At 41.9% G+C, this 16,188-nt stretch overlaps 1 protein-coding gene across 1 annotated transcript in view; it reads left to right on the top strand.

The window, feature by feature from the left end:
- The window catches only part of GABBR2 (gamma-aminobutyric acid type B receptor subunit 2), a 491,408-nt gene extending 476,010 nt beyond the window's left edge, over positions 1-15,398 (top strand). Inside the window, exons 18-19 of the mRNA XM_064443206.1 lie at positions 5,655-5,772; positions 12,910-15,398. Of these exons, the coding sequence (XP_064299276.1) occupies positions 5,655-5,772; positions 12,910-13,075 (284 nt within the window). The 3' untranslated portion in view covers positions 13,076-15,398. The remainder of the gene's footprint in view (positions 1-5,654; positions 5,773-12,909) is intronic.
- Positions 15,399-16,188: the final 790 nt, after the last annotated feature.

Here is a 16,188-nt window from a genome sequence, read left to right as displayed (position 1 = left end):
TTACGGTTCGATTGCTTTTTTTTAACGCAGGCTTTTGTCTGCGCTGCTAGACAGCTTTGTGTGGTCAGGCAGTTCTCAGCATTGCTCCATGGACTGCAGCTCTGGGACCCCAAATGGCTTCTCCAGTTGAATTTAGAAGTCCATCCCCTTAACTGCATCTGATATATTCCTCAGAAGATTTTGATTCACTGTGTCTGCTAGCGACCTCGGGTCTGTGCACAGCACAACGTTAGCTTCTCCCCTGGCTTGCCATTTGCAGGATCTGATCACCTTGCTAGAGCAGCAGAGCTCATTACAGCCTGTGTTTGAGGCAGGGATGGGCTGTGGGTGAGACCCACACTTGGCTCAGGCAGTTCTTGTAACTGGCAGTGCCATTCAGCAAAGAGAGCCAAGCTTGGAGGCACGTCTGAGTTTTCCAGGCTGACATTTGGAAAAAGGAGGACAAATGCCTGTAACAGTGATGCCATGTAAAGAGCAAGGTTGTGCCACACCACTCTAGGAAAGAAAGACCTTGGCATGGGCACAAACCAGAGCTTCCCAAAAGGGCTCCCTGCATCCATGTGCTGGTGTGCCAGAAACAGGAGAGACGTCATGAAGATAGAAGTTATTTCTACTGTGCAGGTTCCTGCAGGCATAAAATTTACTGAGGAGAAAAATACAGAGGGAAGCTACTATGTGGTTTGGGGTGGTTGGATAATTTGCTGTGCTTGGAACCTTACTATCTTACTCTGACTTCTATTTGACGTTACACAAAATTATTTCTACATGAATGATTCCTAGATTGCAAGAGTTTCATATAAAGCCAATCTCAGAAGAAATCCTGCAGAAGAATCTTCATTTCTTTCAACCTTTGCCAGTACATTTAAGAGTAGTGCATTAGGGAAATTAATGAATGACAGCCATTCTATAGAACGTACATAAGAAGCAAGAGACAGCCTTGCAATAGTCCCCACTTATGAACAAACCCTTTTTGCAAGTTCTCTCTCTGCAGGCACCCTTACTTGCCCAGAAAGCCTTTTCTGTTTTGAGCCAGAAAACAATCTTTACTCATTGCTGTAAATGGACTGGGAACATTCATTTGCATGTCAGATATGCCTACATACTGTCAGTTGTCACCCCACTCCAATGCTTCCTAGTGTTAGTTTTTTCCCCACGTAAAACAGTTTTCCCCAAAGAAAAACAGATTTCAAAGGCATGTTGCTCATAAATGTGAAGCAAAACAGAGTTCATCTGTGATAGAGGGGGAGATATTACTTCTATGAAGTTAATGCAGTTCAAGCATTAAGCTTGAGATTGAAAACACAGATTCAAAGGAAAGGCTTTCAGAAATAACTCCTTTAAAGGAACGCTGTTCTGAAGAAAGGATAGAGTTCATTATATCCCTTGTATATAAAGATATATAGAGAGAGGTATAGTAGTTTCTATGAAGCCTAGCAAATGGATTCCAATCCTGAAATTGAAGCTTGTTTCTATTTCAACAGGGAGACCAAACAGAGGTTCAATGCCTGCCTTTCCTTGCACAGATATAAATCTGTAGTAAAGGGAGTTTCTTCTGATTTAAAGTAGTATAAATCAGAGAATAATCTTGCTGGCTTTTCTTGTTAAAAAATCTTCCTTTCAAAACATAACTATCAGAAGTCATGATTTAGACTGCCCAGTGCTGTGTGCTTAGTTCAGGACGACTTTCTCTGATATACCCAGCAGATGATGTGATAATTTTAATTTTTTCATTCATTTTACTTTCTTTTCATCCCATTCACATGAAAAACAGAAACTGGCTAGTCTTGTCTCGCCGTCCAAACACAGGAGCTGGGAAAAATTACAGTAGATTTTAAAAAGCTACCTCTAGCTTTAAAGTTTCCAGAGTTCTTTAGTAAATCAGCAAGGTTCTCTCTGCCAGCTCTTAAAAGTCATTATTAAACCACACTAACTTCTTTGTGGAGCATAAAATATGCTTTCTAGCAAAGAGAAAAAAACAGTGAAATTGAAAGATGTGGGGTGAAGAGCAGTTCTGCCATCTAGTTGTAAGCCATCGCAGGAATATTGCCACTAAAGCATAATGATGAAGATGTTCAATAAAGCTGCAGTGTACAAATGTCAAAAAACCCAAGCTTCTAGTTAAAGAAATAGGGTTTCTAAAATATTGGAAGAAATTGCAGCAGTGGCCATCACTTGGTGTTTTTTGCCTGCAGATGAACAGAAGTCGTTAAAATGCACAACTCATTTAAGCCAGCCCAGGTAATTTTGACAGCACCACATTGCAGAGGTTATACGTACGGCAGGTCTGAAGTGAGCGTCACCCCTGACAGAAGGCGAGGCAAGCAGCTGGAAGCTGTGACTTCCACACTGAGTCTCGCCACAGCCAGCATTGGATGTGCTCTTGCAGCTGAGAGCTTTGTAATTGGAAGCTGTTTCTCTGCTGCAGGTAGGCAAAGGTCCTGAGCTGAAGCCTTCTGGCCCTCACTGTCAACTGGGCAGCAGGTTTTGTTTTCTAATGAACCCATCAATGAGTGCCATGCAAGGCCCTTGAGATCTATTTGTCTTTTATCCCGATGGTTTTCTGAAAGGAAAGTGCTCAGGCATCACTTATCCAGACTTCTGAGTTCCGGTTTGAGGGCTACGAAGGTGAAAATTACTTAGAAAGTGCTTCTGGCTAATGTAAATTCAGTTTTAAGGGTAGTTAGATCATCACAGTGCAACTTATTCAGCAGCATCTGCAGTAGCAGGCAGTACCCTGAGAATGAAGGGCATTTTTTGGCTGGCATACTTAATGGAAAGAGGAAGGAAAGATGGGGAAGTACTAAAAGCAGTGCTACACTTCCCAGGAGAAACTGGGAACTCAAATGTTTACCATTACCCTTAATTTATTTTCTTTCAGAAGTTCGTATATATAAAATCAGTTTCTTCCATCATTAAGTTTTTTGAGTGCATATGGTAATAGTGTTTTTTATTCAAGCTCCAGCTCCTGGAAGCATATGACTAAGTGAGAATCTTGCTCTTCATTATTTAAATGAAAGGTAAATGAAAAAAAGAACAGAAAAAAGAAAGATATTCTAGTTTCCATAGCTGCAGAATGAAAATCTAAGAACTCCTCTCCCAAAAAGCTTAACAAATAAAAATTAGCCAATATTTTTTTTATTTTGAAAGAAGCAAATGAAAAAGAAAAAAATTTCAATGTTGTGGCATTTTTATGTGGATTTTGTCTGTATTTTATGCGTATGCATTAAAACTTGTATATGGCAACCTTGTATACAGAAATTTATGCAATGTATTAAGGGAGAGTCATCTGCAAAAGTGGTAGAAAAGGGCCTATGAAGAATAACACACAGTGATACATGGGCAGTTGGTGTTGAGGGGTGAGTAGGCAGAGAATACATGATTTCTGCTCTACTTGAAACGAAATCCCCCACCTTTTTGACAGGGACCACCTCCTTCTCTCTCTCTTTCTCTCTCTCAGCATAACTGAAAGCACAAGAAACCCCTTTAAGGGCATACAACACATTAATATACAAAACCACATATTCAGGAAGCCCAACAGTTGCATATTCCAGTCACTAGATGAAAAATGGTATCTTCAGTGGCTTTGTAAAAGGTTAAATTGCTTACGTTGGCGAAAGAAGTTGGAACTCTAAAATAGTTAAATAATAGACCATCTATTCCTATCCATCCCTAATTACAAGGATTACTGAAATTTTAACTTTGGTCTATATCATAAAGTCAGCCGTTTCCGTTGTCAGCTTAGATAGGCTCAGCATTGAACGTTTTTAATCATGGAAGTAAAAAGTGTTCTTTTCTACGTGTCTGTTTATAGCCACCACAAGGCTTTTATGCAAATGTCAAGCTCAATATACATAGAAATGCAGTATATGGAAAATAAAAGCTGCATTATTGTGACAGCAAATGCCACACCAGCAAACTACAGGCTGCCCCAAGATGATAGACTTCATTGCTTATCTTAGCCACTGTCAGATTCGACTCTTTGCCGTCTTCCCTTCACATCTAAGCCATCACTGAATCCTGTCATAACTTCGTTTTAAGCACTCTTTCTTGCTACAGCTGAATTCCTTATCTATCTTTTACTGACATTTTCTTGCCCCAACAGAAGCAGCTCCATGTGTTCTGGTCGCCTCCTTTCTCACCCAGACCCTTCCCTTCCATGCAACATAAGTGAAAAATCTTCTCTCCTGCTCTTCTGAGCCGTAGCAATCCCATGCCTGCACATTTTTGCATCCCCACCTATTCACTTCTTTCCAAGTTCCTTGTTAGATTTTTCACAGCAGAAAGTGAATGCTACAAAACAATGCCAGGGATGACCGCACTAGGAGGGCAATTATACGTGTTGGGAGTTTTCCCTTAAACATTCCTGTTTCTGCTTCCAGCTTCTGTCCTCCCTCTTTGTTCCTGCTGCTTGTTTTGTCCCACCAGTGCTTGCTAATAATGTATATATTCCTAGCATGCTGGGACCTAAGCATTTGGGGGGGGCTTCTGAGCATTAGTACAACAGAGAAGCAGCTTAAGCCTTCAGTACGCACTGGGCTTTTCATGCTATTTTCGTTTTCTCTTTACTTTTTCACTATATCACTTTCCTTCTTTTCCCCCTCACACCCATTTTTGCATTCAAATCCTCCAGTTTCCTTTTCAAGATTTTACCTTTGAGTCCTCTTCCATGCTGCCTTAATGCCTGCAGCAATCACTGTTTCTCTGTGTGTGTGGCAAACAACTGCCGGTGATGGATTTGGAGCGGCTCTGTAATTATTTATGAAAACTGTGCACTGCCCTCATTACTCAGATGTTTTCCATGTGACTTTATTTGGCTTAACACAGTAAGAGACTTTGAAAAAGCAAGCAGGAGCAGAAAGGATCCCCAGCAAAGACAGCCTTCTTAAAATGGCTGTGTTTATCCGTGTTTCTCATGGGGGACCAATGCCACAGGCTTCAGCACAGCTAGCCAGGGACTCCCATGACTCCCAGGGGAATCAAGTGAAGATACCTATGGGGAAATGATGATTTTCTATGTTATCGCTATGCAGAAAAGAGAACAGCAGGAGAAATTTTAATGAAATCATTAGCTGTCCTTCCTGCAGACAGCCCATGGACCAGTGCAACTGACACGAATCATATTTCCGTGCTAAATGATAGCAGGTAGTTAAATGATTGCACTTAATTGCTTATGTGATTGCAAGAGTACCAAGGTTTTATATATCAATTAGATTATTTTTTTTCTAGGAAAAGACTTAAATATGGGGATATTTTTCATATGAAAAGTTAACAATTTTTGAGTGCAAGATAATATGATGGTTCAGTTACATTAATTTTTTACACTGCCTGAGACTTGGTGAGAGAGCATGATAGGGCTACAGAGGTGGGCAACAAGGTTTGGTTTGTGGGTTTTTTTTACAGGTGGGGGGAAGTAAAGAAAGGAGAAAAGAGGTTTTGTCCCTTTTCTGTTTCTTCACAGTAGTTCCTATGAAGGGGCACATTATTAAAAGCATAAGAGTACCCAAAACTCTCAGGGAAACCTAAGACTGTATTGGAATATAGGCAGAAAGAGTTTACTTGTGGCATTATGAACATCTGGGAAATTTTAAAATTAAGCCATTTTAAGACGGTCACTTGTTCACAGTAAAGTAAAATTGATTGTGTTGTCCATCCAGATGGTGAGAAAGCCATTTTGAAAAATCATCTTGATCAAAATCCACCAGCACAGTGGGGCTCATCAGACCCTTCCAGAACAAGCAAAGATCCTATAGAAGACATCAACTCTCCAGAACAGTAAGTATACACCATTACATACTTGTACAGAAAGAGGCACCCCTTGCTCTCTCGGGTATGCATGTGCTTGGACACGCACACCTTCTACTGTTTTAGCCATAAATTCCATCCTGGACATCAGCTGCCCTGCTGATAAGATGTTAATTTAAATTATTACATTTCATCAAAACCCATATTTCTCTTTCATGCATTTTTGTGGGAAAACCTTCACTGTAAACCCTTTCAGCCAGCCCCAGCTACAGAGAGAGCCAGGACCATCAGCAACGGAAGATGTGAATGGCACCTCCTGAAGCACCAGTAGGCAGCAATGTCATACTGTGATGCCTCCCTGCCGCCAGCTCACCATCTCCACCAAATTTAGAGGACATCAGGGGCACTAGATCCTAAGGTGCCCCAAAGGCAAACATCCATAACATGGTGCCTAAAGTTTCTGTACAGAGTTACAGGACAAGCTGTGCCCAACCACCAACATATATTAAGGAGAAAGGAGGATATACATATGTGCACACACATGTTATGACTATTTTCAAAGGTCCTTCCACACACCAGCTAGGGGGGTTTGTGGTTTACATAGCCATTTTTTTCTCCTTTGATCTTAAGCTAGCTGAGAAATAAAAACAGTCTGATGGCTTTTCAACGTTGCCATGGCAGCTGGCCCTGAGTTTTGGCATGAGAAAGCCCACACCAAGTAGATTCCCTTAGAAACAATGCTGTGGCTACAAGGAAAGGATGGCACAAAGCACTTGCTAGATTCATGGAGGGGAAAAAGTCTTACGGTATCAGCTTTTCTTTCCAGGAACCTACACAATAAACTCATGTACTACCCTCTACCAGCTCAGCAGGGCCCGCTGTGGGCCAGAGCTCAGGGCAGCGCCGTCCTTGTTTGTCCCTGGATCAGCCATTTCCCCACGGCAGCCTAGTTACATGGGCACCACTTCATCAGGATCTGAGCTAATAGCTGTCAGACTCCTGGTTTGTACACAGGCAACTTAAAAGCTTATTTAAAAACAGAATAAATTAAACAAATTACTAGACTGAGTCACATGTTACATCAGTGTCAGCAAACCTGATTTCAGATAGCAGTTACTGCTTTGTACTACCTGGTGCAGGAAAACGTGGATTTCTAACTCTATCCTTGCACTCAGGAAAAAACCCAACCCAAACCTGCACAGGAGCTCGTCCACACACACAAGCACAGGTACACACGAGAAAAAAAAGCCCCCAGTAGCTGAAATATATGGTTATTTCACAAAAGCAGAGCTCTTACTGAGAAAGCTCTTGTGACTTTATGGGGTCAGCAGAGTGCTTTAATGCATAGCTATTAGAGGTCTGTCTTTTTCCAGCACCATTTGTCAGAAATAATGTAGTGTGAATGCAGCCTCATCCGCATGTGGCCCCATTACATTAAGAAAGATGTTAAGAAAAACACAGACACTCAGATAATCCAGTTGTCCCGATACAGATTTAATACAAAAAAAAAAAAAAACAAAAAACACCAACATTTGGTGATGAGAGAACCTCCTCTAGGATAGTAGTAACTCATGAGAAGACTGAGATTTCCTAAAGGTCTTAAAGAGCGGGTCAGTACAAATCTGGACAGTCACTGGCATTTATAGAAAGCAATTAATAAAGTCCTGCTAAATTAAAACATTGTCATTCACCACTTTCATAGCTGTGACTGTCCAAGGGTCACAAGCACCTACCCTGAAGATGCACTGGCAGTTTGGGTATCAGAGCCACACCACCCAGGCACAGTGGATCCACAAGAGAGGGGAAGTGTAGCTGTCTTCAGGACTATGGTTTTGTGATTCCCTCTCTTTTGCAAGAGATTGCCTCGTTTCAAACTTGGTGGTCTTTAAGAATATCCTTCTGCATGCATGGGCTTTTTTCAACTTGTCTGTCAGCACTTCTGGCCTTCCATGGTTATTAAATATATCATTTTTGTCAAAAAAAAAAAAAAGAGTTAAAGCCAAGCTGTAGTTTGTGCCTTCCCTTTCTCATTTCACTGCATACCTGAGGCATCTGCTAGAGAGGGAGTCACACAGTCTGCTGAACCTACTTCTTATTCAAGAACATGAATCTCAAGGACGTTAGTCTGAAAAAGATTTCCTCTTTGCCACAAACCTATGAAAGGATGACATGAAAATAATAACTTGCCTGCAGGAATGTTAACTCTTTAATGGCTACAGCAAAAAGAAGCATCCCAGCTTCCTGTTACTGACAGCACTCAGGAGAGGTGACCTCCTCCAGTATGAAAGTTCTTGTAGAGTGCAGAAAAGAGTTTGATTTGGGATTTTTTCACCCTTTCTTACCACTAGTGCTGCCTTTGACTAACTGTAAGTATGAACCTTACTCTACAGTTGTGTCCAAAGTGAAGGCACAGTACCACACATACACTTCTGGCTGAGTAGTGCAGGAAGTTGTTTCACATCTGTTGATGGGGTAATGTGAAAAACATGTGTTTTGTGCTTGGCCCAGATTTAGAACCCTGCATCTAAGGAAAATGCAGTCTGTATGACTGTAAGGCAACCTTAGAGCATTAATATAGGTGATTCACAGTTCCCTTTGCCTCTTATTCCTGTTCCTGCTGGGCAGGACCCGGTAGGTTATTGACAGTGCCATGCAAAATTTGCTATACCCAGTCAAACCATCAGACATGAGGAGTAAAAAGTGGGTCCTGGCTGCTTTCTCTCCTGTTCACACTGGCTACACAGTGTAAATTAACACTTCGTATAATAGGCAAAGCAGTACTGGTGCACAGGCTCAAGCCCTGCACTTTGATTTTCCATGGTGCATATTAGTGTACTCCCTAGCACAGTTGTATCAACTTGTGCTCTCCCAGCTAATGCTCAGGCACAATCTGGTATTTGTAAATCCTTTTTGGAGGGAGCTTAGCTGCATGGATGGAGGCCGCACCATGCCAGTTCATTTCAGGTTGAGAGATCAGCCTGCACCAGTTTAGAATAGATATAATAGTTCATTTCCCAGCAGGCTGGGGTGTCTATCACGCAAAGTCAACTCTTCCCTGCTGGGCAGTCCTGCTTACTTATCTAAAGATCACATCAGTCAGCTTATCTGCACGATGGCCACACAAATACATTCAGCAGGATGTCTTCTGTGACCCTTAGAGACATTTTTCTGTGCACCTTCATTCCTGCACATTGTCCAATCTCATCAATGACCTACATTCAGTGAATTAGGTTTCGGGACTGTTAAAATTTATACTGTTCTCATTTTAACAGTAACAATATGTAACAGCCTTGTGGATCTCTGAGTAAAGGTGGTGATAGATTTCTGCAAGACCCCACTTAAACCTGCCATTTTGATAGACTGTTTCCTGTATGTGGTCATCTTTGTAACCTGCAAACCAGCTAATTGCTTATAAGGGAGACTGCCTTGACTGTTTTGAACTAAAGCTCTCTGCTTTTAGCAACATTTAAAAGACAGCCAAATAGCCTCTCACCAGAAAATGGTGGCTGTGACTGGATTATTGCATTACAACCATATGCTTCGGTATGAACATGCCTCTGTTATCCAGTTTCTTCACTGACAGTGGTTCAATATTACTCTATGATCCTATTCAAAACTGTTGTTAAAATAAGGTGGATTTAGAATGGTTAGCTTACTTGCTAATACAAGATCTTGCTTTATTGTAGTCTTTTAGAACTTCTCCAGTTTCCCAGCAGTTGCTAAAAATCAACATTAATGGGCTGAAGAATCGACTGAAATGATCCCTGAAAGCTCAGACACAGTTTACACACTCCCGCAGATCTTCAGCTGTTTGACTGTAGCAGCAGTTGTTTCCGTCCCTCCACTTACCAACGGATCTCATCATTGCATTTCTATAGCAGAACCAAAATATTTTCCAAATGCCTCTGCCCCCTTTGTAGCATTGTACATTCCCATGCACACTGCGTTGTGTAGAATTCTATGCACATTGACTTTAGAAGTCAAGCTTTTGCTTGCTTTTACTTATCCCTAGTAAATGGCATTTCTGTACAGAGCTGAGGATATATGCCTTATTCTAACACCGTACCCTGATGAGTGGTTGCTCTGTGTGTGGCACCACCTTTCCTTTCCATCTCCTTCAGTGGTTGTCTATGATTCCAAAACCACTAATGCTAACCATTCCCTCCCCAACATACTTAACCATATATATGCTTTGACATATCCATATTGTATGGATAACTCAAAACAAATTTACAGAATCATAGGATCATAGAATGGCTTGCATTGGAAGGGACCATTAAAGGTCATCTAGTCCAACCCCTCCCCCTGCAATGAGCAGGGACATCTTCCACTAGATTAGGTTGCTCCAAGCCCTGTTGAAGCTGATCTTGAATGCTTGCAGGGATGGGACTTCTACCACCTCTCTGGGCAATCTGTTCCAGTGTTTCACCACCCTCATAGTAAAAAATTTCTTCCTTATATCTAGTCTGGATCTACCCTCTTCTAGTTTAAACCCATTACCCCTTGTCCTATCACAAGAGACCCCACTAAAAAGTCTGTCCCATCTTTCTTCTAAGCCCCCATTAAGTGCTGAAAGGCTGCAATGAGGTCTCCCTGGAGCCTTCTCTTCTCCAGGCTGAACAGGCCCAACACCCTCAGCCTTTCTTCGCAGGAGAGGAGCTCCAGCCCTCTGACCATTTTTGCGGCCCTCCTCTGGACCTGCTCCAACAGGTCCATATCTTTCCTATGCTGAGGACTGCAGAGCTGGATGCAGCACTCCAGGTGGGGTGTTACCAGAGTAGAGGGGCAGAAACACCTCCCTCGGCCTGCTGGCCACGCTTCTTTTGATGCAGCCCAAGATATGGTTGGCCTTCTGGGCTGTGAGCACACATTGCAGGTTCATGTCCAGCTTTTCATCCACCAATACTCCCAAGTACTTCTCCTCAGGGATGCTCTTAATCCCTTCATCCCCAGCCTGTATTTATAGCAGGGGTTGCACCAAAAAGCATTGACAAACATGGCAGGGGTGGGGGAAGGGAAAACCCACTGATATTGGAGAAAAAAAAAACAACAACAGAGAATGAGGCAAGGTACAAGATCTACTTTTGCTTAAGGAGAAAGTAGCAGTTTTGTTGGGATTTTGTTACTTTTTTAGTTTTGTCTTTGTTTTCCCACTAAGAGTTTTGCCTAAACTGTTAATTGTGTGTGAGTCTCCAGGCTACAGTCCTCCGCCCCAATTCCGGGAACCAAGTTTTCAAGTGAAAGTAAACTTTAAGTACAGTTAAAGCAAAATTTGCCACCCACTGCAGCCACCATTGGCATAGCCAAATAAACATGCTTTGTCCATGGTATGGCTAACAGTTAAATGGGTGGAAAAAAAATCCCATTCACTTGATTATGCAACTGGATTCTCTTAGAATAGCTTCAAAAAGCTCTTTAATGAGAAGTCTGTAACAGTTGAACAAAATAAGCCTTTCCACTGGTGGGAAAATAAGCGCAGGCAATTCTGTGATTGACCCTGCAACGAGAGACAGAATGACAATCCACAGCATCAGGCTCATAAGGATTCAGCACATGGAAGCAGTGAGCCATGCCACCTCTGCGCTCCTTGGGAACAAGGAATGATTTCATTGATAGCACCAGAAAGAGTCGGACACAGTAGCAAAATAACAATGAATGGATTTTTAGTCCCAGGAATGCATTGCCAGTACTACAATGATCAACACTGTGGATTAAAATTGCACCAAACTTCTAAAGGGAGTTTGAAGGGGAGGGCAGGTAGGGAAATGAGAGTTTCCCAGCTAGGCATACTGCAACTAGTTCCACCACACGTCTGTATAAACAAGCCTTAGTCTGTAGTTAAGAAACTAAAGAGAAGCAGCATTACATTTCTTTCTGTTTGAATTTGAAAGCTATACTGCTTGGTTCCCGAGCAGTGCAATGGATGCCTTGGTAGCTGTCTCTGCTTCCTAACACAAAGCAAAAAAGAAATGACATGCATTTGAATCAGAAAGGCTGTCCAAAGGCAAGCTTTCAAACATATACTTCTTATAAAGGCCTGTCTATACACAGTCATTATATCGGAAAACACGGAAATATAAATTTAAAACTCTATTGTACTGACACAATGCTTTGTAAGGGCATTTTTCTCCCGGAATCAAAAAGCTGGTCTTCGGTTCAGCTCTGTCACTTTGACACCTGTCTTCTCTTTAAAAAGTCCCTCTGTGTTTCAGGAGTGAATGTCTCCAAATGCAGAAGCAATCCTGGTATGACAACATCTTAGTCACTGAAAACCTCAGCTGGATTTTGATTTTATATACGGTGCCAGTATATCCACAGCATGGGGGTATCAGAGCCCATGTCTCATGGCACCATCCTCTCCACAGAGAGGGGTTAGTTGGGCTATCTGTGAGCACAGTGTAGTGTCCCTTTAAACAAACAAGCAAACAAAAATAACCCACCAGTTATGATGATATCAATCTGCATGGAAAATTGGGTACAGGATGTTGGGTTCCTAAATCCTGAGTTTTAGTGTAGGCGGTAGGTTAAACTGCTTTTAGAGTGACAGCTCCTCAGTCCCACAGCACTGACTGCGGGAACTCGACATCATTCAGCACCTCAAAAGCAGAGACCAAAACCGCAAAGGGGAACTACTTGGAAAAAGCCACCAGTCCGAATTCCCTCCCTCCCTCCATGCCCCTGTGTTTGCCTTGGCTGGAGCTGCAAAAATGCCATCCTTAATTCTAAAATCCTCGTGCTAAGTGATGCATGGCTTAAAACTCATCCTGCGGCCTCGTGCATACCTATGCAGTTAGCTGGGGCTCTGCATGCAATAGAGCACATTGCAAGGGGCAGGGGGTTTACTAAGCCATATGCCCTCAACTTTTTCTGGTATCAGCAGGCTAACAATTACTCTGAAAGTGCCTGGGAATTTCAGAAGCTTGTGGGATGCTGAGAACATACCCTTAGATTCCTTTGTCATGTCTAGCCTGTCAGAAAAATACCCCAAGGTGGGAGAACACCGAGGTGGCATAGCTCAACAGCAGCGAGTGTAATGCTCTTGGCATTAACCCTATCACAGCAGCAGGCACAGAAAATATCCTTGCAGCAACCTGCAAACATACCAAGCATGTAATGTATGACATTTTCCTCTTGGCTAACCCTCCTCTCTCTCTGTCTCTCTCGCAGCATACAGCGTCGGCTGTCTTTGCAGCTGCCCATTCTTCATCATGCCTACTTGCCATCCATAGGAGGAGTTGACGCTAGCTGTGCCAGTCCATGCGTAAGCCCCAGTGCCAGTCCTCGGCACAGACACGTGCCGCCCTCCTTCCGAGTAATGGTTTCGGGGCTGTAGGAAAGGGAGATCAGTGCTTCCTGAACTGCTTTTAAGTACTCAATGACTGGACTAAACATCTGACCTAGAACTCTGCTACAAACATATAACATTGGCTCTTATCGCAGAGGAACTACCACTGAGGCCATCATCACAGGAGTGCCCGTGTAACTCGTGTGGGAAGGCAAAGGAGAAGGACGCAAGGAGTTTGATCTGTAGCCTTATTCATGGAGTTTTTAATTTCTTCACGTAGAAGTCACTGAGAAACATTTCTTCCCAAATTTCTACTAGCAACAAGGAGGCTGGGAAATACGGATCTTGCAAAAAAGACACTAGCAAAAAAATAAAAAAAACCCACTCAAATGTCACTGAGCTTTATGTGGCTGCTGAGAACATGCAATTCTATACTGTATCCATGTAAGGAAAACACAATGGTTGAGCTATACCACATTTATTGAAAGATACACTCATTTTTACAAGAGTTGTGTTATATTGCTGGAAACATTCTGCACTGGTTAGTCTTGCTTGTTTTCACTTCAGGGACGATGTTCGGTAGGAAAGGAGGATTGTGAGAAATGATTCCTTGGGTGTCCTTGAGACTCTGCTGTGCTGTGAGCAGGGTCACCTCTAACTTGCAGCTGTATGTGAAACCCAAGCAGAGGCTGAAGCTCCAGCTCTGAGTTGTCACCAGCTGGAGGGCTGCTGGTTGTAAGCGGAGCACTTCACCCTTCTCCAGGGATGATGGTAGTGACTGCTGACCATCTGTAGCTTCATTTTAGCAAAGTTTCTGCACCTATTTCGGAATAAACACCACCAACCATAATGTACTAAATTGTCTCGAAAAGTCCTAGTGCTGATAACTCAAGAAGCTGAGGACAGATGGGTAGTAAAGTCTTAATGTCACAGGATGGATTGTTTCTCATAGTTTGTTTTAATTATGTCACACATAATTACAATAAAATTAATTTAGTGGACTTGGGGGGGAGGGGTTAGGGCACAGCACTTTGCTGCTGCAGGCGAAGCCTGCAGAGCACATAGATATGGATATATACTATGTTTGCTTCGTACTTGAGAGTGTGACAGTTGTAGTGGATAATAGAGAGGACAAATCAAATTTACCAATAGAATATTTTACCTGAATCCTGAAGGGACTGTGAAAAAATAAAGGTTTTTATACTTCAGCTCCATCCCCTGGGCCGAAGTGAATAGAGGAACTATAGGAATGATGGTGGCATACCATCTGGACCAGATCTGGAGCCAAACTCTCAGGCACAGGTGAGACACACATGCAGCTTCTTTTTCCAAGGGACTGGAAATCTGGCGTCTCACTGCCGGGGCTGTTTGCTAAGAGTAGGGGGGAAAGACACATGAAGCACCCACTGGGCTCTCAGTTTTCTTTGACCAACACCTGTGCACCTCAGACCAAACCTTTGGAATGACGTTTCTACAAAGGGTTACAAATCAGCAATGACTGAAGCACAGCTGAAGGGGTTCATTAGCTGAGGGACTTAACCGCAGCTTTGACAAGCTAGCATAAATCTCCATTAAAAATAAAACGCACTTCATAGTGGCCAAAACCAACATGAATATGTATCTGAATCTTACAATCAGGAGCATCACAAAATATTTCACTTGGCACATACAGTAAGAGAGGTTATGGAAATATCTGTAGCTTTTAGAACAAAACCATGTAAGTATAAACACAGATAAAATAGAACTCATTACTCTGTTTAAGCACTAAACACTGACGTTGTCACTCAATGTGTGTTGACAGTATTCTCTTGCTTTATTAATATCATCAGGGCCTGGTTTATTTTAAAAGGAATGTTAATTTTTAAAAAGAGAAAATTACAATACTGTATATAATGTATACACAAAGTTCTCTGTAGAAATATTATTCCAACTTAGCAGGAAAAAAAATTCAGAAATATCGGACCATTGGAGGTGAGTGTGTGTGTGTGTCTGTAACTTCGTGAATACTGACTGTGTGACGTTTATTAGGTTTAAACCATGCAGTACATTCTTCGTCTCAATAATACTGTAGTTTCTCCCATAACATTTTTTTTTTTTACTTTACTGCAGATAACAAGACCAACCAAGTGAATATAGCTATTTAATGTTTCTGTTCTTTTATACTGCAGCAAAAATGTACTGTAAATTTATGAAGAGGCTGTGCCCCAATGGCATTTTCCAATGATGTTAGTGCACAAATGCTTTAAACTAGACTGGAACTGCCAGAATAAAATGTAAATGAAGAATTTCTTGTATAACCTTATACTGCATGAGATCAATTTTTAATAAATTGTTGCAAATCTGTTTTTATGAATAAAATATATAAAATCTAGCTTTTTGGACTCAATGCCCTCTTCCCCCTTAGCAAAACCATTTTTAATGTGTGTGTGTGTGTGTGTGTGTGAGTATATATATAAATATACATCTCTATAAAAGCCTCCCTGGAGAAGGAGGAATCCTATTACAACACCACTTTGTAATAAAAAGTCAAAATATACATCCTAGTAGTTGAAGAGTTCACATCTAGAGAAAATAGATAGACGAGCTTCTGCCCTGAAATACAGTTACTGCAGTACTCATGAGTGAAGACTAAGCCCTTTTTCAAATCGGAAAATAATCAAACATATGCTGAACACTTAATAGGTGCACTATCCTCTCTTGCACGACAGTGAGTGTGAGTTCAGGAGAAAAAGATATTACTATTTCACATAAATTACTGATGTTGAGCCAATCTCTGGCTCTGTAGTAAAATCTCTGCTGCAGCAAATGAGAAGTTTCTGAGAATAATCACCAATTGTTCTGTGAAGGCAAACACTAAACCTCTCCATCCAGTTTGACGCATGCAAAGGGTTTTGTGTCCTAAGCCAGCTTCTTCTGCATGGCAGAACAGGAGGAGGGTGGGAACGTAGTGCAATGAGCCAGCTAGAGGAAAGAGCATTTTTAGTCGTTTGCTTTTCAACAGGAGCACCCTCAAGCTAGCACAAAATGACATAAAGCCCAAGAAGAGGGAATTCAGAGCCACCACAAATGTGTTTTCTGTAGGTTTCTGATGCAGCTCAGGAGTCCCACTGAACACATAACAAAAGAGAAAATACCGGTGAGGAGTGAACAGCATGGATCGT

The sequence above is a fragment of the Phalacrocorax carbo genome, chromosome 2, assembly GCF_963921805.1.
Source record: "Phalacrocorax carbo chromosome 2, bPhaCar2.1, whole genome shotgun sequence".
NCBI lineage: Eukaryota > Metazoa > Chordata > Aves > Suliformes > Phalacrocoracidae > Phalacrocorax > Phalacrocorax carbo.
This window is presented reverse-complemented; position numbering and strand designations above follow the sequence as displayed.